Source organism: Onychostoma macrolepis, chromosome 20 (genome assembly GCF_012432095.1).
Source record: "Onychostoma macrolepis isolate SWU-2019 chromosome 20, ASM1243209v1, whole genome shotgun sequence".
Taxonomy (NCBI): Eukaryota; Metazoa; Chordata; class Actinopteri; order Cypriniformes; family Cyprinidae; genus Onychostoma; species Onychostoma macrolepis.
Window position 1 is genome coordinate 12,048,986 of NC_081174.1, and position 26,201 is coordinate 12,075,186.

Below are 26,201 nucleotides of genomic sequence, written 5' to 3' on the forward strand. Positions count from 1 at the left end.
TCCCCGAAACGTCTCCAGATCAGCTGGACTGTCTCGGGGTGGAGTCGCCATTCTCCCGGAAGGGCGGGCTGATGTGAGAGTTCGTCGGCTGCATGATTGAGCTCGCCTGGGACATGAACGGCGCGAAGCAACCTCAGATGCTTCTGACTCCAAAGAAGGAGATGGCGGGCGAGTTGCGACATGAGACGGGAGCGTAGACTGTCCTGGTGGTTGATGTACGCAATGGTCGTAGTGTTGTCCGTACGGACCAGTACATGCTTGTCGTGTAGCAGCGATTTGAAGCGGCGCAGAGCAAGCCATACTGCTAGCAACTCGAGGCAGTTGATATGCCACTGCAGTCGGGGCCCTGTCCAGAGCCCCGCAGCTGCGTGCCCGTTGCACATGGTACCCCAGCCCATGGCAGAGGCATCTGTTGATACAACAACATGCCTGGACACTTGCACTACGGGGCACTCCTGCCCAAAGAAAGGCAAGGTCCGACCATGGGCTGAAGGTCTGACGGCAGGACGGGGTGACAGAGACCCGGTACGTGCCACGTTGCCATGCCCATCTCGGAACCCGGTCGTGAAGCCAACGCTGAAGCGGTCTCATATGAAGCAACCCGAGCGGCGTGACAGCGGCTGTGGATGCCATATGCCCCAGGAGCCTCTGAAACTGTTTCAGTGGAACCGCCCTCTTGCGCTGGAAAGACTCCAGGCAATTCAGCATCGACTGAGCACGCTCTACTGAGAGACGTGCTGTGAGGTTGACCGAGTCCAACTCCATGCCGAGAAAAGAGATCCTCTGCACAGGGGAGAGTTTGCTCTTTTCCCAGTTGACCCGAAGCCCCAACCGGCTGAGGTGACTGAGCACCTTGTCCCTGTGTTCGCACAACAGCGCTCGAGACTGGGCCAGTATGAGCAAGTCGTCGAGGTAGTTGAGAACGCGAATGCCTGCTTCCCTTAATGGAACAAAGGCTGCCTCCACGACCTTGGTGAAGACACGGGGCGACAGGGATAGCCCGAAGGGGAGGACCTTGTACTGATATGCTCGCCCTTCGAACGCAAAACGGAGAAACGGTCTGTGTCGAGGGAGGATCGAGACATGAAAGTACGCATCCTTCAGGTCAATCGCTGCGAAGCAATGGAGCAGACGGATGCACTGAAAAATGCGTTTCTGCGTCAACATCCTGAACGGGAGCTTGTAAAGGGCCCGGTTCAGAACACGCAGGTCCAAGATTGGTCGTAACCCACTGCCTTTCATGGGTACAATGAAGTAGGGGCTGTAGAACCCTGACTTCATCTCGGCTGGAGGGACCGGCTCTATTGCATCCTTCGCCAGCAGGACCGCGACTTCTGCACGCAAGACAGGAGCATCTTTGTTCAACACAGAGGTGAACCGAACGCCTCTGAACTTGGGAGGACGCCAGGCAAACTGAATCGCGTAGCCGAGTCTGATGGTTCTCAGGAGCCAGCGAGACGGCCTGGGGAGCGCTAACCAGGCCTCCAGAGACTGTACAAGCGGGACCAGGGGAGCCACCGACGTACCCGCGGTGGGGTAGCGAAGTGGAGCACAGGGACCCGACTCAGAAGGCAGTGCGTCCCAGAGTGGGGTCTGAGTGCGCGGTGCAACATTTACCTGGCTCCACGGTTGGGCAGGGGGCGCGGGAGAAGGCATCGCGTCCTCGGACCGGACCCTGCTGCCCGCTGGCAAAAGGAGAGGGGGACAGGGGTGTAGAGACTGTGTCTCGTGCACCGCCATCCTGGCCCTCTTGGGACCCAGAGAAAAAGGAAACTGCTCTTTTTTTGAGGTTTTGTTCCCAAACAAAATAGAAAGGGAACAAAAGACTCTCCACCCGGCCCTCCCCCGGGGGAAGGAGTGGTGCGGTCACCATCTCCTGAAGAGCAGGATCCAGAGACTCCGGGTCGCCCGTCTCAGGGACGCCGCTTGCTCTGGCGCCTCACTGGCTTGGCAGGGGCGGAGACGGGCTGTGCCGCTTTCCCGCAGCCAGCTCCACGCTGCGGCCATTGTGAAGGCTGCTGCTGGGGCCGAGCTGGAGTGGGGGTGGAGGCCGCGACAAGCAGACAGAAGGGGCTGCAGCCGGCAGCTGGGTGGAGACAGCAGCAGACCGCCGGGGCAGGATATGACGAAACGCCTCCATCTGCTTCTGTACGGCAGAGAACTGTTGGGCAAAGCCCTCCACCGCTTCGCTGAATAGGCCGGCCTGGGAGATCGGGGAGTCCAAGAAGCGATGCTTGTCAGACTTCCTCATGTCTGCCAAGGTCAGCCCTTGCACTCGACGAGGAAGCTCTCACTGTGATCCTCAGGTCACCCTGACCATGAGCCGAAGTAGCCCTCCGAGAACCGGAGGAGCTAGAACGGGGCATGGCAAGGGGGATACGGGATACGGCCGTCGCTCGTGGAGCTCTTTTAGATATTGCTCTTTTAGAAAAATACTCTTTTAGAGAAGCGCTGAAGCGCCCAGGGGAGGTCATGGCGCGACCGCAGAATGACGAGCTGCAGCACGCCGTCAGAAGCAGCAGCACTGGACAGCAACCTCCGCTGACGCCCAGTAACACCAACTGCTTCGTAGCTGTCTTGCAGACACTCTCGGAGATTCGCGCTGAATGGCTCGGCTCCGAAGCGAAAAGCTGATGTGCGTTTGCACGCACTCTCCTTTTATACCCGCACTGCGGGGCGGGGTGCGCGTGGTGAAACATGCACGCCAACTGTCATTGGCTTGTTTTGTTAACACTCGAAGGCGATTGGGCTCTCGGGCGAGATCCCATTAGTCAGTCACACTGACGTTACGTCGAACGTGACTGACTGATAGGGAACTCTGCTTTTTGAGCTTCTCTGAATTAAGTGAAGAAATCAAGTGCATGTCAATACAAAAATAAAGCTAAAATCTGGACGTTTTAGGCAATTTAGAAATCCTGGCAACATGATCTCACAGAATTCCGTGTAATGTTCACGGACTTAATTAACCTCCGAATCTGTGGTGGCATCACGGAATCGCCGAAAATTCCGTGATGGGCTCACAGAAAAAATTCCGTGATGGGCTCACAGAAAAAATTCTGTGATGGGCTCACAGAAGTGATACCAATGTAAGTCAGTGACAGGTATCAGCCGTGCTCCACGCACGGATCCACTGGTTCAACACTTTAAATAGGGAACCCTTAGCATCAATATGCCGATGCGATATACTGGGAAATTTATCGTCATCATTATTGTTCAGAAGTGGGTAGGTTTAGGGTAGGGGTGGGGTCAGGTACTCCAGTGAAAGTATAACTGCATCGGAGTCACTCTTTTTACGTGGTCCGATGCAGCGCTGGTGTTGAACCAGTGAATCTGTGCATGGACCACGACTGATGCCTTCTGTGAGCCCATCACGGAATTTTCGGCGATTCCGTGATGCCACCACAGATTCGGGGTTAATTAAGTCCGTGAACATTACACGGAATTCTGTGAGATCAAGTTGATTACTTATTAAGTTCCTAGGCAGTCATACCACATGATATTTTACACCCTGAACTTCCATTTTCCTTTCCTTTTCTTTCTTTTATTTATTTATTTATTTTCTTTTATTTTTTATTTTTGTTTTTCTCTGCATGTTGGCCACATAAATTTACTTTGGTCTGGTGGACAAATGGTTTTCAAATATTAATAAACAGTTAATTTAATTTTTTATTTTATATATTTTTTTGTTACCATATGTGACCCTGGACCACAAAACCAGTCATAAGGTTGTTTTTTTTTTAATGAATAAATAAGCTTTCCATTGATGTATGGGTTGTTATGATATGACAATATTTGGCTGAAATACAACTATTTGAAAATCTGGAATTTGAGGGTGCAAAAAAAATCTAAATATTAAGAAAATTGCATTTAAAGTTGTCCAAATGAAGTTCTTAGCAATGCATATAACTAATTAAAAATTTACGGTAGAAAATTTACAAAATATCTTCATGGAACATGATCTTTATTTAATATCCTAATGATTTTTGGCATAAAAGAAAAATACTTATGATTGGTTTTGTGGTCCAGGGTCACATATTCTATTTAATCTATCCATATCTAATAAATAATAATCAAAGATTATGCCAAACTGCTCAGGCATGTTTGACTTTATGCATCAAAAAAAAAAAAAAAAAGAGTTTTAATTCAGGTATTAAAAGCATGCTCATCATAGAAGAGGTGTATTCTGGAGGTGAGTTGATATGCATTGCATATTTCAGGCATATTTCAATAAGTTAATCAATCTGGATAATATCATATAATTGTCACACATTTAACACAGTTTTGTTAACCCAGCTACAGTCTAACTGCAATAAAAATCTGCAAGCTGCATGTGAAATCTGAATTAAATATAGGGATTTGTAACAATGTGATTTAAGCATTGAATCCTCCAGAACCTCCAGCACTATTTGCAGATTTTGAAATGCTTATGACAGACATCACTGTCTTCACACACCGCCTGGTGTTTTTTGCCTCTAATTTGCATAAACTTGAGCATTTCTCAACTTTTTAAAGCTCTCAATGCTGTCAATTCCACAAAACCCCACATGAGTCTGTCACTCAGTTCCCAGAGAGAATGAACTGAAAACGCCTGCTCAGCTCTGCACCAGTGAACACGTACGGTTAGCCAGTGACCAAGGTCAGAGGTCGGATGTCTGATAATGCTGATAACAACCAGGATGTCTGATAATGCTGGTGAAAACAGTATTTTGGTCAGGTTTAGGGGGTGTCTGTCTATGTGCAAAGCTGCAAATATTATCAGAAAAAAAGGTCTAGTGTAAAGAAAAAAAAAAGTGGTGGTATTGTTACAAAATCAACATGTGCAAAAGTGTTATAAAATTGGTTAAGCAGCATATGAGTGTAATATTTTGTCATAATATAAGTGACTCTAAAAATGCCATGCAGTGCAACCATCAAAGCATGTTTCTCTTTGTGATACATGAAGAGAGAGACATGTGAGTGTACCCATCTAATATATTTGTGTAATATATTTATATTTAATATACTGTATTTAATGTAAATGTCATTGGACAGTCATACCACATGACATTTTACAACCTTAACTTACAACTATTTTCTTGTTGAATTGGGCAGACAGGATGAACTCAAAATACAGTCTTTAATAAATCCAAACAAGGCAGGTCAAGACAAGGCAAGGTTGACACAGACAGGAACACCAGGGAATAACGAGTAGACCAGACAAAAACTAACTGAACAGGCAGGAACTAATTACACATGATAATTAGACAAACACAGCTGGACAAGGCTTAACTAATAATCACACTGAACAAGGACAGGAACATGACCAAATAAGGACACAAGAGGCAGGAACACATGACACACACGACAGAGGACTGACAAATTGATTATGCTAAACTGCTTTTCATTTCAAGATTTTTTCTTTCATTCTTTCTTTCTTTTTAATGAGGTTTTCTTTTCTTCATTATGATATCAGGAAATTTGTATCACCCTAACATTTTTATTTTATGCCTGCAAATGTGCACATGTGCAATAATGCTATATGCTTGGTTCAGCAGCGTATGAATGTAATAATGATAGTTGTCACTCTTATATATGATCTTCTTCCTGTAGGCTGGTGGTTAAAAGATGTTTATCCCCAAGGCAACTCCTCGTAGCCTCCAGCAGTAAGAACCGTGCTTGTGTATATCTGTGCAGTATCATTGCTTAGCACACTGAAGACTCCTGAGCTCATTTTTAAAGCTCTCAAATCACAGAGAAACCGTTCATGTGTACAATGAGCCTCAGATATCAGCCTTAAATAAATGCACATACAAGTTTTGAGTATTTCACAGATTGTCTTTTCTCCACGTTTAGAGTTGTTCCACATCTCAAAGAGAGAGGCTGACAGAATGAAAAGCTAAGAAGAGGAAGATTTGAGAATCCTTCTCCAATCCTCAAAGCTACGCTGATAATTAGGCTGAAGAAAGAAGTGTGAAAAGTGAAGAGGAGAAAAACGAGGGATCTGTGCCTTTTCTTCTCAGCTCTTTTCTTGTTCTTTACTGCTCCGGTGTAATTATCTGCTCAGAACCCCATGCCACCTACCTAAACCTTGTCTGAGCAGGAGAGTGTGTGCTGGTCTACACACACTTATGTGTATGAGAGCTCACTAACCTCTAAAAACAAGTCACCTCAATACAGTCAGCTGAACTCCTGTGCAGAAGGGGTAATTAGGCTCATCAAGAGAGTGAGAGATGCAGAACGAATGGGTGCCACCATTAGTGAGGCAACAGAGAGGAATAAGTTGAATTATGACCAAGAAAAGAAACAGCTTAAAGAAACAGTTCACCCAAAAATGATTTAAAAAACTGTAGAATTTGTGGATTATTGTGATGTTTTTGTTTCAGCTGTTAGGACTCTCATTCTGACGGCACCCATTCACTGCAGAGGATCCTCTGCTGATCAAGTGATGTGATGCTATTATTCTCTAAATATGTTCTGATGTAGAAACAAACTCATCTACATCTTGGATTTTCATTTTTTGGATGGACAACATTTGCATATAAATGTCCGGGACATTTAAAATTGAACTGAAAACAAAACCTCAAAAAGCGCATTTCACATTCAGCAGTATGATTTTAAAGTACAACATCTGCTGAATCATTTTAACCTGAAATGCTGAAAACTGTAATTTTTAAAATTAGAAAATGTTCTTTAATGGACACTAATTCAGCAAAAAAAAAAAAAAAAAAAAACAAGAAACATTTTTTGCTGTATATGGTTTTTGAGTTTGCTAAGCAGTTCTTTGGAGATTAAAAAAGCTGTTTTAATGCTACGTGTCAGCATATTTAGGTACAGTCAAAGTCAATATTGCTGATAACAGTAGAACTTAGTTAGGGTAGCACCATATTTAACTTTCGACAGGCATGACAACGAGGCTGTGAAGGATAGACGTACACTACGTTCAATGAATTGTACGGTTGTTTAAAAACATTCTGATTGTTCAGCTGATGGGAAAAAAAACTTTCAGAAAACAAACAAACAAAAAAAAAAACCTCCATAAAACAGTTTTGAAAGTTGGTGAAAATAACGTGATCTGGGACCTTTAGTCAGTGTATGTTCTTTGCTTTCCAATTATTGATAATTAGAATATGATCAATTAACAACTTCTACATTTCTACAAGTCAAACAGCACAGAAACCTATCAGCCCTTGATAGATGCCACATTTAGCTTTGTCATTATTTAGTGGAGTGAAATAACTCTAGATGATGTTTCTTTTCGCTGTCATGACCTCTGGCAAGACCTCTGTTTGAATGAGTGCTGTGAGTGTGACTGAACGCTGTCTGACAGCTTGTGCTTTTCAGCATTTCTGAGTCCAGACAAGCAGAAGGAGAAGTTGTTCTGATACTACAAAATCAATGGCTAGGCATTACCAACAAAAAAAAAACCCTTATCAACTGGCATAATTCGTGTTTACAATATCAGCATATTAGAATGATTTCTGAAGGCTCATGTGACAATGAAGACTGAAGTAGTGACAGCAGAAAATTCACCTTTGCCATCAAATTAATTAAATTTTAAGATATATTAAAATGTTGTTTTAATATATCATTCCTGATGAATGGTGCATTCCTGATTTGTCTGAACAACCCAGATGGTTTTCTGATAAACAACTGATTTTAATAAGAATTTCATATGGCATCAGACTCTACAAAAATACCTTTTTGTAATGTTTTAGTTCATTGTTTTAAAGTGTGGGAGTGTTGTTATTGTTTAAAAGTGTTTGATGATATTTCCAGTCACTGTTATGACAGATTTCCCTTTTACAGCCTGGATGTGACAAGCCAATATTGCACACAATTTGTCAGATGGTAAAGCAAATCTACTTCATGTTTAATATACAAAGATGCAAAGAGATGCTTAAAGGCATGTGAAGGTGAGCATGCCAAATTAGCTTGTAAGATGATGATTTACAAATGGTTATGAAGAGGGGAGCATTGAATGCAAGTGCATTTCTGCAGCTCACTCACACATATAAACCTCTGTGACAGAGACACTTGACATTTAGGTCAGAACTGATCAGGCAGTGCCATTGTTGTTGTTGTTGTTGGGTTTTTTTGTTGTTGTTGTTGTTTTGTTGTTGTTTTTATACAGTTGATGATACTTTCTTTTGACTGTGACTTTTAGGAGATTGTTATGAAGCCTTTCAAACTGGATTGTCTTTTTCAGGTGCTTCGAGGCCTAAGGTGAAACTCAAAAGTAAGCTAGAGGAAACCATGAAAAGAAAAATGAGAGATGCTTTAATGGAGAAATGGATTTAGAATGTAGACTGTTAAACACACTGTAGTGAAGTGTACAAGAATGTGACCCCACTTAGCTCAATGCGAACAGACACACACACACACACACACACACACACACGTATACGCAACATGCAGAGCATCTCAAACTCACTAGAAAACACACAGTGGCATGCTAATGAGATAAGTAGGAGATAGGATCAGAGCTTACTCATAACTTACCTCCCTCAGGGAACAATCACTACAGAAAAAGAAATAAAGAGAATGAAACTGAAGTCACTGACCGTACATAGCCTTAATCGCATTTAGTCTTAAAAGGATAGATAAAAAGTTTTGTTGTTTTGTTTTGGACCCCATTGACTTTCACTGTGGGACACAAACATCATTATACATTACTCACTTTCATTATACATTACTGACACTCTATCTTCCAATTTGATACTGTTAAGTGCTTTGACACAATCTGTATTTTTAAAAGCGCTATATAAATAAAGGTGACTTGACTTGACACAAACGTTCTTTAACATATCTCTTTAGGCCATCCTAGATGTAGATGAGTTTGCTTCTTCATCAGAAAATATTTGGAGAAATTTAGTATTACATCACATGCTCGTCCTCTGCAGTGAATGGGTGCCGTCAGAATGAGAGTCCAAACAGCTGATAAAAACATCACAATAATCTGCAAGTAATCCACACGACTCCAGTCCATCATTTAACGTTTTGTGAAGAGAATGTTGCTTCTGGCTACAAGCACTTTATCCTCTTTCTCCAGTGAAAATATAATCTTGTCTAAATCAGGAGTGAAATATGCACAGGTCATGCATCATTTATAAGTGAAAACAGAACTTTTCTAAACTAATATTTCAGTGAATTTTGATGTGAGAGGAAGCGTTCCTCACTGGAGGAAGAGTTATTTTGGATTATAGACTGAGTTTAAAATGTCTTAATTCTTAATTATGAACTTGTTTATCACAAACACTCAGCTTTTCATTTCACAAGATGTTAATTGACGGACTGAAGTTGTGTGGATTTTTTGTGGATTATTGCGATGTTTTTATCAGCTGTTTGGACTCTCATTCTGACGGCACCCATTCACTGCAGAGGATCCACTGGTGAGCAGTGACATAATACTAAATTTCTCCAAAACTGTTGAGATGAAGAAACAAACTTATGTGCTTATTCATATGACACAGCAGTAGTTAAAATTTATCAAGGTTACCTCTTAAAACTTCTTTTGTTTCAGTTGTTTGAAGGTAAATATTCACAACATCCAGCTCTGTGTATTTTCTCTGTTAAGTGTCCTGATTCTGTTTTACGAACTGATGAACCACATCAGATGTGTCAGTGAGAGAGCGGTCAGAGTGAATGTGAATCGATACATTCGTTTGTAAACCTGTTTGGCCAGTTCACTGAAAAGAAAGTCAACAAAAAACTGCTGAAATATAATAACACAGAAAACATTCCTCAGGTCAGTCGGAGTACTGCATTCGCCACTGTTTGGAACGGTAAATGATGACAAAAAATCTCTTTAAGACAGTCCTCTATAAGACAATAAACTAGTGAAAACCATCTCATATAAGCTCTTACGATATACACAGAAACACTCTCAGCTCAACCTTTAGCCCTAATAACTGTTAAAGTACTCTAATACATCCATATCCATCCCTCAGTGGACCAATGAGACTCTGCGTCCCCATTCAAAAGCCAATCACCATGAAGTAAATTAATAATGAGCTACAGTTTCCGGCACATCTCCTGCATCATTAATGCATGGATTCTAAATATTTCTACCTCATGTGAAGACCAGATAATAAATCTTCATATATCCTTATGGGACAGTGTAATATTTACACAATTCCACTTTATTCATATAGCAGATGCTGCAGTTCACAATGACTCATGACTCAAAGGGACGCCAGGGCATGAAAAACATGGTCTGGTTGAAATATGGTACAGGGCATGGAAAACGTAGTCTGGAGGAAAACAAATTATTTCTGGAGTCTGTAGGGAGTCTGAAGCTCAAGTGAGGGCTGACCTCCCATGAGGAGAGATGGCTAGTTAGCTAGCTGACCATAATGCTTTTAGCATTGCAGGAGTAGTGGACTGTGTCTACATATGGATTTTGAGAGGACCTCACTGGTCATTTGTTCTCAAATTATTCAGTAAGCCGCTAAATACGTGTGACTATTAAGTAGTCGCTGTTATTACTTGTACATAATGGGCCAATCAACATTTCAACCTCAATGAATTGTCATTACCATAATGATCAAGTAAAGCACAAGGTTGCAGAATTGCTTGTCTTAAGAATTGAATTAAGAATGTTAAATTCCAATTCATTTCCTGAATTTGAAATGAGGTAGACATACAGGGAGCAGAATCTCAGTTTGAGTTTAAAGAAGTAGAGCTGAAATTAAATCAAGTTTATTACAGTGAACTAAAACTAAAACCAATTTTAAAATAAATAAATAAAACAATAGACAATAAAAAAAAAAAAAAATGGTAACACTTTCTATGAAGCCCATATTTATAATACATTATAAAGGTATTCTTAAGGCATTATAATGAATGCATAATGCATTATAAATAACTTTATAATGTGTTGTATCATCTCATGAATATTCATAAGAACAGTTTTAATGTATTATAATATTGACTTATTTGTGGTTATAGCTTTTAAGAGTATGATGATTTATAGCACACAATGAACACGACCCATCCACTTAAGTTACAATGGATTATATTTCTCATAGTTATAATGTATTATAAGTCTCATATCTTGCCACATTACTTATGTTACTTTACTTAAAGCAGACAAAGACCACTTATAAGTAATAATAATTAATAATTGTTTTTTTATAATATCAGTTTGATTATTTTGTTGGCACCCTTTAGACAGATGTTGATAAGGAACTCTGCAACTACATGTCAACTATCCTTCATGAGAGTATTAGTAGTGTGTCTGCTGAATATACTGTATGCTAAGACTTTATTTTGATGGCTCCTCAACAGACATACTGAGTATAGGATACATTGCAAGTATGTGAACATTCTACCTACCCTACTAATACAATTAGTTATATATATGAATAAACATTGCACTCAAGAGATGTAGTTTCTCTTAACATCCGGTACTGTGCGGATCTTAAATAAACAATGTCAAGCTATGATATAGCCCATTATAAATGAAGTAGATTTATTATGGTGTTCATTGTGTGTTATAAATAATCATACTCTTAAAAGTTATAACCACAAATACTTAAGTTCTATAATGTATTATAAGTGTTGTTATGATTATTCATAAGATTTTATAACACATTATAAGGTTTTTTATAATGCATTATGCATTCATTATAATGCCTTAAAATACCCTTATAATGTATTATAAATACGGGCTTCATAGAAAATGTTACCGCAAAAACTAAAAAAAAATGACAAAAACACAACAAAATGTCTAAAAAATAACTGAAATTAAAATGAAAACAGAAATTATATAAATACAATGATTTTATTACATATATTGCTAAAATTACAATACTATCTAAAATAATAGTGAGTTGAATATCTTAAAAATCTTCGCTATAACTGCTAGGTATAAGTTTAGGTTTTATGAGATATTTTTAGAAATATTATACGACATTAATATCTTGATGTTTAAAATCCTTGAATATAAATATGTATTTGTATACATATTCTTTGTATTAATTGCACTACATTTACACTATTTTATATAGTTTATTATATATATATATATATATATATATATATATATAGATATATACAGTGCCGTGAAAAGATTTTTGAAGTTTTTATTTATTTTTTTTTGCATATTTGTCACACTTAAAAGATTCAAGTCATCAAACAAATGTTAATATTACACAAAGATAATGCAAGTAAATACAAAATGCAGTTTTTAAATGATGATTTCATTTATTAGGGAAAAAGCTGTCCAAGCCTGCCTGGCCCTACGTGAAAAATGTATTGCCCCCTCATGAAAGAATTGTGATTAACCACATTATTTTAGAAAGATGAGTTAAATTTCACTAGCCAAACCCAGGCCTGATTACTGCCAGACCTGTTGAATCAAGATATCAAAACATGTCTGACAAAGTGAAGCATGCTTAAAGAGCAACACATCATGCCACGATCTAAAGAAATTCAAGAACACATGAGAAACAAAATAGTCGACATGTATCAGTCGGGTTATAAAGCCATTTCTAAGGCTTAGGGACTCCAATAGTGTCCGGCCTACCAAAATTACTTGAAGAGCGCAATGACGACTTATCCAGGAGGTCATAAAAGAACCCAGAACAACATTTAAAGAACTGCAGGCCTCACTTGCCTCAATTAAGGTCAGTGTTCATGATTCAACAACAAGAAAGAGACTGGGCAAAAACAGCATCCATGGGAGAGTTCCAAGGCAAAAGCCACTGCTGACCAAAAAGAACACGAAGGCTCGTCTCACATTTGCCAAAAAAATATATTGATTATCCCCAAGACTTTTGGACAAATATTCTGTGGACTGATGAGACAAAAGTTGAACTTTTTGGAAGGTGTGTGTCTCGTTACATCTGGCATAAAACCAACACAGCATTTCATAAAAAGAACATCATACCAACAGCCAAACATGGTGGTGGTAGTGTGAAGGTCTGAGGCTGCTTTGCAGTTTCAGGACCTGGACGACTTGCCTTAATTGATGGAACCATGAATTCTGCTCTCTATCAGAAAATCCTGAAGGAGAATGTCCAGCCAGTTTGTGAAATCAAGCTCAAGTGCACTTGGGTTATGCAGCAGGACAATGATCCCAAACACACTTACAAGTCCACCTCTGAATGGCTCAAGAAAAACTAAATTTAGGTATTGGAGTGGCCAAGTCAAAGTCTGGGCTTAAATCCGATTGAGATGCTGTGACATGACCTTAAATAGTCCATTCATGCTCGAAAACCCTCCAATGTGGCTGAATTAAAACAATTCTGCAAAGAAGAGTGGGCCAAAATTCCTCCACAGCTATGTGAAAGATTCATTGCCAGTTATCGCAAACGCTTGATTGCAGTTGTTGCTGCAAAGGGTGGCACAACCATTTATTAGATTTAGAAGGCAATTACTTTTTCACATAGTGCCAGGCAGGTTTGGGCAGCTTTTTTCCTTTAATAAATGTATTTACTCGGGTTATCTTTGTGTAATATTAAAATTTGTTTGATGATCTGAATCTTTTAAGTGCGACAAATATGCAAAAAAAAAAAACAAAAAAAAAAAAACATGAAGGGACAAAATGACTCGTAATAATAGGGGAACCACTTTTGGTGCTAAATAGCACCATATCTTTAAAGGTGCTATACAGCACCTTTGTCAAATGGTGCTATGTAGAACCATAAGAGGTCATGTATTGCATTGTATTTCTTCAACAAAAATGGTGCTAAACAGCACCGAGATTGGTTCTTCGGCTCGTAAAGAACCTTTAAAGGGGCTTAACAGGTTCTTTGTACAGCAGTGGTGCTATATAGCCCCTCAGTCATGCCAAAGAACCGGTGAAGAACCGCTGAAGAACCACTGAAGCACCAAAAGTGGTTATGATTACGAGCCAAAGAACCACTTTTAGTGCTGTATAGCACCATTTTTAGAGTGTATAGTTAAATTTACTATATAGTATAGTTTTATTTACTATAGTTTTTTAGGTAACACTTTACAATAAGGTTCATTAGTTAACATTAGTTAAAAACATTAGTAAATATGAACTAAGAATGAACAATACTTCTACAATACTTCTGTTAATTTCAGCATTTACTAATGCATTATTAAAATTAACATTAGTTAACATTAACGTTGCATTAACATTAGCATTAACATTAACATTAATATTAGTTAATGCACTGTGAACTAACATGAATGAACAATGAACAACTGTATTTTCATTAACTAACATTAACAAAGATTAATAACTAGTGTAATAAATGCATTGTTCATTGTTTGTTCATGTTAGTTAATACATTAACTAATGTTAACAAACGACACCTTATTGTAAAGTGTTACCTTTTTATTTACTATACTATAGTTACTATAGTTATAGGCCAGTATTTACTATAGTTTAAAGAAATGGATTTAAAAGAAAATGTTTTCTACATATCAGGAAATATATTTGCATTATCTGTAAATTGAGGGTGTATTCATTTGTTTTGTGACTGTGTTAAATTCCTTCAAATAACAACAGAGAAAATTCCTCTTTAATGGAAATACCAATTGAATTCAAATTCACACTCATTATATGAATGGGGCCAGTTCTTACATTCTGAATTTTGCCTAATCCTGCAAGGTAGCACTTCTTTATTTCAGTATAAATTTGTATCAGGTAATGAGCTGATATAATGTAATAAGGGTTCATGAAGCAGTTTGAGTTTCCTTAATGAGATGGAAGGAAGATAATATTACAACTAATTTTTGGTTTGTAGTCCAGGTCAATTTAAAACCTTCCTTAAGCCATCTTATAAAGAACACAAGGCATCACTCGTCCAGTTCTGTTAGTATACTGGTCAAAAATAAATCCAGAGAAAAATAACGCTGCCAAAAACAATACACAAAAGCATGAAACATACGAATGTGATGAAATTCCCAGGTAACACCAATGTACAAAGATGGGCTTTGTGAATACAGTTTTTGAAAATTCTGTCATCATTTACTCAACCTCATGTCATTCCAAACCTGTATTTCTTTCTTTCTTCAGTGGAACCAAAAATGGAAATTTTTGGGTGAATATCTTCATTTTTTAGTTTTTTTAAATGAAAGTAAATAAGAACTGGAGCTGTCAATGAAACAACCTGTTTCAATTCAACCTGTTCCACTGAAGAAATAAATTCACGTGGGTTTTGAATGAGTAAATGGTTCAATTTTCTTTTTTTTTCTGGTGAACAACCCATTTAAAAATTTATGGTATGACTACAGGTTCCCCTTTGTTCCTCCCTCTTTGTCGCTTATCTCTCTCGCTCTCTATCAAGGCCAACCTCTCTGACGTCACTCAGACAGACCGGCGGCTCCACGGTTCGTGTGTGTGTTTGTGTGTTTCGGCCGGGCCGGTAATGATGAGCAGATGGTGGTGCGCGCTGATGACCGGAGACTCTCTCAGAGCGCGCAGGACATCTGCTCCGTAGACATTCGCTGCTGTCACAGGCACTCCAAGTGCCAGTTTCCGCGTCCCTGTCCCTGCCTGTCACGACGAGAGACGCAGTCATGCCCACAAGACAGCAGTGGAATAAGACATCACCTGAGCAAATTCCCTAATCAAGTTTCAGCACTGTCATAAAATCCATTTACATTGTCAATTCACACTATTTAAGATTCACAGCATAAGACAAGCATAATTTCCCCCATCTGATACTCATGAGATTTTTGGCGTAACTAAAACCAAATCGGCCTATATTGAATTACTTAATTTGAATTTATTACAGAGATTGCTGGAATACTTGATTCTGATTCTGACCATCCATCTCGAAAACCAATGTTGACATGTATAAATAAAGGTTCTTGGTATTTATGGTTCCATAAAGAACCTTTAACATCCATGGAACCTTTTTATTGGCATCTATGATCTATAATAGAACTTTGGAACCCATACATATAATAGAACCCAATGGACAAAGGTTCTTACAGTGGAATAAGTTTTTTTTTTTTTATTATTATTATTAAAATGTTCTTCACACTAAGAAAAGATTGTTCTTTTAAAAACTGTTCACTGAAAGGTTTGTCAGTAAAATCCAAAATGGTTTTTCTATCCACCTTATTCCTAAACTCGCAGGTAAGCCTATGGGCGAGATTTCCGGTTCCTTAGCCACTATAGGGAAATAACGAGAAGAATAACAACGTACAGTAAATGGTAAAACGGTTTGCACTACAAACCAGTGTGCTCATAATTAAGATAAAAATAATATTAAATATTAAAATAATATATTAGAATAATATGGTAAGACACAAATTTGCACTATCAAGCAACCAAAATGAGCTGTTTTGTACAGCTAAAAATAGCTGGAAGCTAATAAAACCGGAAGCAAGCTAATGAGACCGTACATTTTTACGGGAAGAATATGGATTGCATTGCTGCAAAAAATAAAATAAAATAAAATTAAATAAAATTAAATAAAATTAAATTAAATTAAATTAAATTAAATTAAATTAAATTAAATTAAATTAAATTAAATTAAATTAAATAAAATAAAATAAAATTAAATTAAATTAAATTAAATTAAATTAAATTAAATTAAATTAAATATATATATATATATATATATATATGTATATATATATATATATGTGTGTGTGTAAACTTTATTTTTAATAGTATATAAAGGGTCCTTCATATCAGGCAAAAATATGATTTAAATGATTCCAATATTATTGTATTGTTAGATTATTAAAGTATTCTTTACACTAAGTGAAAAATGGTTATGCAGACCGAAAATTCAAAGAAGAGTAAAAAGAATGTAACTGCCTTTATTCTTTCTGTTTTAAAGATATTTTAATATTAATTTGTCTGTATAATGATTGTGTTGTAGCTCTGTGTTTTATTGGTTGTTTTCTCCCCTCCTTCCACCCACTACACTCCCACTTTTCCGCAGTTTTACACGCCCATTTCTGGAGTCTGTGAAAGGCCAGTGCTGAAACAGGGGGGTTTCATGACACTTTAAGAATGGTTCTTTGAGGAACCCACGAATGGTTCTTCTACTACACTCTTCAAAATAAATGTTGCTTATTGTCATTGATGGTTCCAGGGAACTTCCCAATCCACATAAGGTTCTTTATAGTAGAAACAGGTTCTTTATTATTAAAATGTTCTTCACACTGTTCACTGAAGGGTTCTTTGTGGAAGCAAACAAAACAAAAAAAGTTATTTGTGGCATCTCCGTGAAAACCTGTTTTTTGAAATATTGAAACATATTTTTTAAGAGTGTTAAAAAAAATGGAGCCATTATTTTAAGAGCATATATGCTGAGTTTACTACAAATACATTTTCACATCCATGCATTTATTTCTAAAAATTTACAGCAAAATAAACTCCCAACACTTCTCAGTCTCCCCTCACATAATAAAATAATTTGAACTTCAGGTGCATATATTTATTTATTTTATTAGCAGATGAACTTCTTGAGGGTCCTGATCACCCTTTCAGGTTTATTTTACAGTAACGTTAATGACCCGCTGACTGTGCGTTACCCCTCGCATGAGGTCGTTAACGATGCTTTCAGAATTACTACACAACATTAGATTTTCAAAGTAGCCCACCAGCACGAGACATGCACTTTAAATCCAGGAATTCTCAGTCCCTCTTGCCGATTAGTGGGCATTAAGGGGTTGGGTGGGGTTAAAGAAAGAAGATCTTCCCTTTGTTGTAGTGAAGAAGGCGGGGTCTTGTCTTCTTCGCTGTGACTTCCGGAGATGGAGGGGGTGACATAAGGAAAGGAGCCCCCTCTCCGGCGCAGTACCACGGAGCGCGGCTAGAGGGCGCTGCTCAGAGCGCTGCTCTGCCGTTGAACTGCGCGAGCGAGCGGAGCGTCAGTACCAGACCGAGAGCAGCACGGATCGGTGCCAGAGAGAGACGGAGGAACGATTCTGTTGCTACATGCCGCCGCTACCGCACGGAACATTATAACGCAGCGGAAAACGGCCAACTCTATCGGTTTCTTCATAAAGGACGGAATTTAAACGATGTACCGTTCGGGAGGCGTGATGCTGGGGCTTCTCGCCGCTCTGCAGGTACGTTAACGTTAAATTCGAGGGTCCGACATGCGATGTGCGCTCGGGCGCGATGCTGCTTTATGTTTGAGCTTTGGCGTATTTGCTGTGGCGTTTGTAAACTGTGGAGAAATTGTTGGTGTGCAGAATACAAATAAACGATTTTGCTTAGTGGCAGGATATTTAAATAGGGCGATAGTGCCTAGATCAAATTCAGTATTATAGGTTTTTCGGTTTGTCTCGACTTCATGTCGCATCTATTTTGCTTGCTATGCAATTCTAGAGAGTCTTGATTTTATTATTCTTGCTTCATAGTTATTCACAAGAGGTTTGGACTCCGTGTGCGATGGCTTTATGTTGTGTAGCCGTTAGATTGTGTTAGATAGCAGCCCCGTTTAAACCGTCCCGTGCTGAACCGGAGCCAGTCGCAGATGAATGCGGGTTTTCAAACGCGCTCTCGCTTCTTTTGGCACGAGATGGAAAAGTTGCCCTCGAGGAGGTGATTAGGTCACAATGGTCCCTTTCCGACTGATGAAACAAATGTAACAATAATCAGTTAATGAACAGCTCATTGAGGTGCCCTCTTCCGCTGACTCTTTTAGATGTGCAAATGCGAGATCTCACGGCGAACAACGGCTCTGAGCGTAACCCAGATATGACAAATCACTCTGACCCGGATCAGCGATCGGAGAAATGAATCGTGCTGTCAGATTTTGGGTCCGCTGCCCTCTGAATTGCTGAAAATGCAGAGTCCAGCAAGAATTAAGGTTTGAACGCAGGGAGCAGTCATGCTATGTTTCCACCAGCTTTCTCAGATGAGAAATTGCGAGCAAATTGTTATGTTGCGATGGAACCAAACGTGTGAAAAATCTGCATGGCGATAAAGTTAACATTTGGCCATCGGCCATTTGGCCCTTGTTTCAATGTTTTTATTGTGTTTGTGGTCTGCAGTTGCAGAAGTTGCAGTCCTGACCTCGTAAATGTCTTATTGCGGCATGTTTTTAAAGTGTAACATTAATGTCGCGTTTTACTACTGTTTGTGTGTGATATAACGGTTCCACATGTTTAAAAACCCGCTGCTGTTTGATAGCGACGTGCGATTGGTGAACGAGTCATTCTTCGGAGTCGAATCTTTCCAGTGAATCATTAGAACTGGTGATGTGAGCGAATTGGCCGGAGTTGTTCTCGAGCGAACAACTCGCTGATTTATTGAACCGGGATCGTCCGATTCGTAACGTGCCTGTTAAAAATTAAACGTGCTGGGAAAAAAAGATTAAAATGCACAGCTGTAGCAAAAGCGCTTTCATCCAAGAGATACGAATGATTTTTATATCGTTTAATGTAAATACAAATTATATTTGCGTTCTATATGGCTTAATGTTTTTATGAACTGAATCATGACTGCAACAAACTGAACTGAAACACTTGTAATTATAATAAACAGACTTATTAATAAAATCATAATTAATCGAATATTTAGAGCATAGAATATACAACACCATAATGTCAAGAACCAAGTGATGATGTAAAAGAATCATTTATAAAAAATAAAAAAAAATAAAAAAAGATTATTTGAAGTGACCTGTTTGCAAAACCTATTCACTGCATTTTTAAATGGGTTTAATTTTGACTTATAAACCCAAATCTCACTGTAATTTATCTCAGGCACTATAACGCCGTATAAAGCCCCGCTTTATATGCTTCTTTCTGCCTCTTGATTCTTCATGTCAGCAGGGCCGCTAGTGCGGCTCCTTCTAGAATCATTCGCTCTGTGTGGATGTGCAGAGGCAGCATATTGCTAAGCAATTGCTGACAGGACAGTTTAAAGTCAGATTTTCAAACGCACCCCTGTAGTGCCAGCTTTATATAGGCGTTCTGCAGATATATCATCAGTGAGGCAGCTGGAGATGACGACATCAAAATCCCGATCAGCTCTTGGTTGATGATGATCTTTGTTAGCACAAAAGCAAATGTTTGATGGGTCGTTGTGTGTAGGACATTAAGTCAGCATCCACTGAGCTAACAAGTAATTAACATGTTTGATAAATCGTCTATGGGGCCATTAACAAACACAGCCAGCCGTCTTCTTCAAGCCTCTGATCTTATTCCAACACAAAGAGGCTGTTTCACAGTAGACGTCACCTTTGATCTTCTCAAGCCTGTTTTAAAAACCAAATTCACCTATTTGCCTACACTGAGAGCCTGACTTTGTGTGTCATATCAGATGTTATTAAGATGGAATGACTCAAAGCTGGTCGTTTATTTTTTCTAATAAGACAAGGCAAGTATGAATAAAGCTTTGTCCTGAGCATTAAATGCTAGGTGTGTGCGCCTGTTTTAAGCGTAAACCATAAAGAAGGGTTTGTGACTTGTCGCCGGAGTGCTTTCGCCAGCTGCGCGAGTGTGTGTTTGTGTTTTTATGTGATAAGTGCTCCACCAGACCATGCCATTCAAGGTAGAGTGTGCGTAGCCTGGTCAGCTCTGCTTTTTTAACGTCTCACCCTCCTGACCTCATCAGTCTAATTACACCCACCTCAAAATAACAGATGCCCCAGCGCCGGAGGGGGAGGAGGTGAGATAGAAACCCCTCGCTATCCTTGAATGAAAAGAAATGGAGCAACGCAGTAAATCGTCATGCAATGAGCCTTATTTAATTTCGCCGATCTGCTGCAAATTAGCGAGTAATCGGTGAAAAATACAATAGGATTGCTAATTCAAAGAGTTCATTTGGAGCCTGATCAATGGACTCGGCGGCTCTGGAAAGTCTCATCATGGTGCTTTTCTTGAGCAGAGTTCTGCCTCATTTCCTCTGTTTATGGTGAAAGAGCGTGATCGTTATGTCCATCGATTCCTCTCGGGATTCTGGATATTTGGCTTTCGCTGTGGTGTAGGTTGGCCCGTGCTGTTTATTAATCACTATTAATCGGGGGATTCATTTGACGGGTGCTTTTATGTTTTTGGCAGGTGGCGGTCCAGGGCACGGGGGCGATGCCGTGTCAGCCGGGTTTCACAGAGAACGAGTACAACGTCATGACCGCCGACGTCATCACCGAGGGACAAGTTCTGCTCAAAGGTAAACAGAGATGTTTGCATTTATTCTCCTAATAAACACCAATCAAACCGGTGCGGCAAAACGCTCCCTCACCAGGCTTCGGTTTCCACCCTGATTCTATTGGGAAGAGAAAGAGAGAGAGAAGGGAGGATGGGGGAAGGGTGGGCTTTATGTGTGTATGTGAAAGAACGAGATGGGGGGAGGGGGTTAAGTGTTAGGGTTGCTTTAGCGGGGGTGTTTGTAAAGGGGATATGTGTGTGAGAGGAAGAAAAAAGCAGGAGGAGGAGAACAACTCAGTGTTTTGGTGGAATGTGTTTTGAAGGGCCACAGTGTGAAATATCTGGGGGGCTGAATCGCCCTCCCCCACCGTGCTCGAAACCCCCCTGTTGTGATCAATAGCATTGATTAGACCAGCCCGTATCCATACAGTCAGTCGATGGCACAGATCCCAGTCAGCCATCTCAATATATTCAGTCAATCCGGCATGGGCCACATTTGTGCTGCGGTTGTAAACTTTGGAGGCCTTGTAACATCCGTGCGTCACGTCTAATTACAACAGCGTAAAAAGGGCATAACTATGTGTTTTACATTTCTAGTAGATAAACTAAACTAAACCACCAGCTACACCCGTGACTTGTGATTCAGTCGAAATACGTTATTGCAAAATTTGCGACGCACCAAAATACAATTTTGAGCCGAAACACTAATAATATCTTTTATTTAGCTGAAATTTTAGTTTTAGTAAATTTCTAGTAAATTTCACAAATAATTACAAAGAAATAACAACACATTGAAACATTACATTTTGAAGTAGAAAGACTGAAAGGTATTTTCTTATGCTCCAATAAACTTAACTTTACAATTGTAGCATCGTTTTTTGGTCACAGAGAAGATTATCCACGTTGTGTGGATGAAATAGAGGTTTAGTCTGAAACCAAAACTGTTTTTTTTTTGCTGTTTCGGCGGAATATTTTTTGGATGTGCGTCACTAAGCAAAATATTTTTGTCCCGGAGAGCCTCGGAGTTGTTCTTTTTCTTGTCTAAAAGTGTTACGCGACTTCTAACAAGCGACATATTTTTACATTTCCATATCGTTGACTTATTCATGGGTTACTGTGGAAGAGAGAGTCGTGGAATTCGAACAGACGGTCGCAAGCTGTAGCTTTGTGCCTCTTGAGGTCTATTTGCGAACTGTGGGACACACACTCAGTCACAAACAAACACGCACACACACATGCACGCACACACACCTGTGACAATTACAATAAAAGTGATAACACTTGCTTTAAATTTCACACTAAGAGTCGACATGTCACACCCTGATAGGAATTTCCCAAGTGAGTGTGTGTGAGTCAGGAACTGCTGATGGCCGAGTTGTATCGCACTCACAAAGACTGGTCATTTGATCTCACAGTTGACTCACTGATTCACTTCCTATGCCCTTTTCTGTAGAAAGGTGAGCTGTATCGCAGTGGCCACATGAACACAAAAGCGGCTCTCGTTTCATTACCATTTCAGCCTGTACGGTTAGCAAGCCAATGTGAACTCCGTTACGCACAGTGCCTTTTGCCAAAGGACGCAAAAATTTGCTTCCCATTATCCTCCTCCCTCCCCCTTCACTCTTTCTCCATCTCCCCCCTCCTGACAGAGGACTGGGGGAGTCTCTTGTTAAACATGAGGTGGATGTTTTGTGTCGCTGACATTCATTCATCACATCCTTTTTAGGCAAATGACTTAGGGATGAAGACTTTCTCCTCTCCCCTGCAGCCTCTCTTTCACTCTTTCTCCCCCTCAGTCCCTCCTTTTCTTTTTAAGTGGGACAGAGGAATGTACAGTTAGTGCTGTCTCACTGAGCCCACTCGGTGATTCCTACCCAAAAAATGTGCTTATGCAGTCTTTGCTGTTCTAAAGGATTTTAATTTGCTTCCTGTGGGTCTGGAAGAAGTAGATAGATAGTGAAAAACACAGTCTTTTGACTGTTTATTGTATTTCGATATTTGTATGTCAATTGACAACAGCCATTGTTTGCTAAGCAGATTTAAAACGAGTAATGTAAGAAATAAAATACAGTAAACATAGTGAAAAAAAATCAAAGCATCTTATTTTTAATAGTTTAATAGTTTTTAATAATTTCATTTATATGCATTAATATACATAAATACATACAAGTAAACAGCAGTATTTACATAAATACACATCTAATGTTTTTATTTTTGCTGTTCGAAAGTTTGGACCTCTTTTCTTTACCAAAGCTGCATTTATTTTGATCAGAAAACTGCAAAGCTGAATTTTCATTCTAATATGCTCATTTGGTGATCAAGAAACATTTATTGTTATTATTGTTATTGTTGAAAACAGTTGCACTGCTTAACAGAACTGTGGTGTGTGTGTGTGTGTGTGTGTGTGTAGAAGTGTTCAGATGAAAAGTTTAGTCTCACATCCTTTATGGAAACCTAATGACCAAATAAAAAGTATGTTAAAATCATTGTGTTTTCCAAGTTGCTTAGTTTTATATTTCAAAACCATCTGAAACATATCATGAATATTCATGGTATGCACAGCCCTACATGCCAATAAACCTTTTTTTTTTTTACCCCCTTTTGGGCCTCCTAAGCCTCTTCTCCAGCTTTCATCTATTTTTCTTTTCCTCATATAATTCTCCCATCTCTTTTGAACAGAGATACTGCTTTGAAGTTTTAAGACAAACTTGTTTTACTAGAGGAGTCATTTTGTAACTTTTTTCCCATGAAATACCTTACTCAAGCCTCTTTTAACCGCTGAGAATGTGCACTCCACGAATTTCTCTCTCTCTCTCTCCGTGTCCTCCTTGTGTTCACAGGAACCTGTTTTTACCACGTTTGATCTGTTTTAAAACAGGAGAGAGCAAATGATCAGAGGAAGATGCAGTAGGTGAGAGGTGATTACCGTATCGCACGCATCGCACCGCGCCGGAAGGCGGTGTTTGTTTTTGATCACTTCCGATCAGAGCCAACAAAACCCAACTTTCAGCTCTGCCTGTTTTTGTGAACAAGTAAAAGAGCCGAAAAACAATAATTAGTCAACACAGAGAGGGGGGAGACAGTGACAGAGACAGAGTTGCTTTTTTGTCTGGCCCATTTGGGGGCTGTTGGTCACTGAGAATGACCAATCAGAACGCGGCTGTGAGGTCATCAGCATGCGGGTCACTGCCCCTCAATGGGCTGACTGAGGTGGAATTAAAGAACGGTTACGGGAATACAGAGAGCAAAGGGAGCGAGTGAGAAACAAAACACTGAGAGAAAGAGAGAGGTAGATTTGGGGGGTGGGCACTCCTGGTGCTTTGTCCCTTCAGTGTTTTTAAATTTAATATGAAGTACCTAATGAGCTGTCTAAAGATTACCAAGTGTGCTATTGTCTTATTTGTTCAGGCACTGAAATTCTTTGTTGTGTGCGTATACATGTGATAATGAGCTGACATTTTTAATTAACCAAAAAAGAAACATAAAAACCCCGGGTGAGAGGAAGCTTTGCAGGAGTGGATTGTTCTCTACTTAGTTCACCATCAAAATTTGAGTCACAGAGTTCAGTTCAGTCCTAATTCGCCCGTTTACTTGAGTGACAGCACGAGTCACCCTGTTTGGCCTTTGCTGTCATAGTTTTTAAAGATCACATCGCCAAAGACTGCGCTTTCGATCTTCATTTAAAGCTGTAGTTCAGCCAAAAATGAAAAATGAAATCGTTTACTCAATCTCATGTCGTTCCAAACTTGTGTGACTTTCATTTTCCTGTGGAAGAAAAAAAAATAATATATATTTCAAAAATGTCTCAGTGGGGTTTTTTGTCCATTTATTGAAAGTAAAAGAGGTTCAGTCTTGTTCACAGAAGAATGAGTCATATAGGTTTGTAAAAATATGAAGGTAACTAAATAAATACAGAAGTTTCAATTTTGGGGTAAATTAATTTTGAATATCGCAATTTGAGTCTCATTTTGAACAGAGTTCCATCTTCATTTAAAGCGATAGTTAACCCCAAAATGAAAAATGAAACCATTTATTCACCCTCATGTCATTCCAAACTGTGACTCTCTTTACCTGTGCAAGACAAAAGGAGAAAAATGTTCGGAAATTTTTTTTTTTTTCTCGATATATTGAAAGTCAAGAATTCTCAGAATTCAGTTCAGTCCAAATTCACCCATTTTGGCCTTTACTGTCACAGTTTTTTTTTAAACCAATGACTGCACTTTTGATTTTCATTTAAAGTTGTAGTCCACCCAAAAATTCTGTCATCTTTTACTCACCCTCATGTTGTTCTGAGCTTGTATGACTTTCGATTTCCTCTGGAACACACACACACACACACACACACACACATATATGTAGATGTAGATGTAGATGTAGATGTAGATAAATATATATGCATATTGAAAGTCAGTAGGGTCCAATGTTGTCTGCAGAAGGATGAAAGTCATACAGATTTTGGATGACAATTTAAGACTTTTTAAGACTGGAAAAATATGCACAAACCAATTCTTTAAATGCAACAGGAGGACGGGACTTGCTTAATTAATGGCCGTGTGGAGAGGTAGTCTGTGTTAAAGAGGTAAAGTAGAACAGATGAGAGTAAAACGTGACCTCTCTAAAGCTTCAGCTCTGATCCACATACGGTCAAACCTCTGGGCTTGACAATCGCTCTCTCTCTCTTTCCTTCCCTGTAGGATTTGGCCACATGGACTTCATTACCCTAAATCGATCTGGCAAAACAAAGACCCTAAGAGTATTGATCAGAGCATGCATATATGACAGAGCTGATGCATGTGAGAAACGAAAGAAAGAGAGAAGAAAGAAAGGATTAATCCTTAGGTAGTGAACCTGGGAAAGACAAAAAATAAACCTTTGGAAGTTACAGTTCAATATAAATTGGGGTGGTCTGTACCAGACATACCAGGATTACTGTGGACCACGAGATCCGGCGCTCTCTCATTAGCGTCTGTGTGTATGTGCACCTGTTAATGTTGCGTTAAATCGCTGTAAAAATCTCAGTTTCAGCACCACAATGTTTCTTTAGTCAGCTGGTCTCAAGGTTTGGTGCGACGGGGGGAGGCGTGGAACCCATCCAGTGTGACATCAGCCCTTTCCACAGATATTTTTAGAGAAGTGCTTTGCTCTAACACATAGGCTGTATTTTCGAAGAGTAAAGAATG

General features: G+C 39.4%; 1 protein-coding gene across 1 annotated transcript in view; it reads left to right on the forward strand.

The window, feature by feature from the left end:
- The first annotated feature begins 17,746 nt into the window (after nt 1–17,746).
- The window catches only part of cdh2 (cadherin 2, type 1, N-cadherin (neuronal)), a 45,073-nt gene continuing 36,618 nt past the window's right edge, over nt 17,747–26,201 (forward strand). The window contains exons 1-2 of the mRNA XM_058755066.1: nt 17,747–17,991; nt 20,935–21,043. Coding sequence (XP_058611049.1) covers nt 17,944–17,991; nt 20,935–21,043 — 157 coding nt within the window. The 5' untranslated portion in view covers nt 17,747–17,943. The remainder of the gene's footprint in view (nt 17,992–20,934; nt 21,044–26,201) is intronic.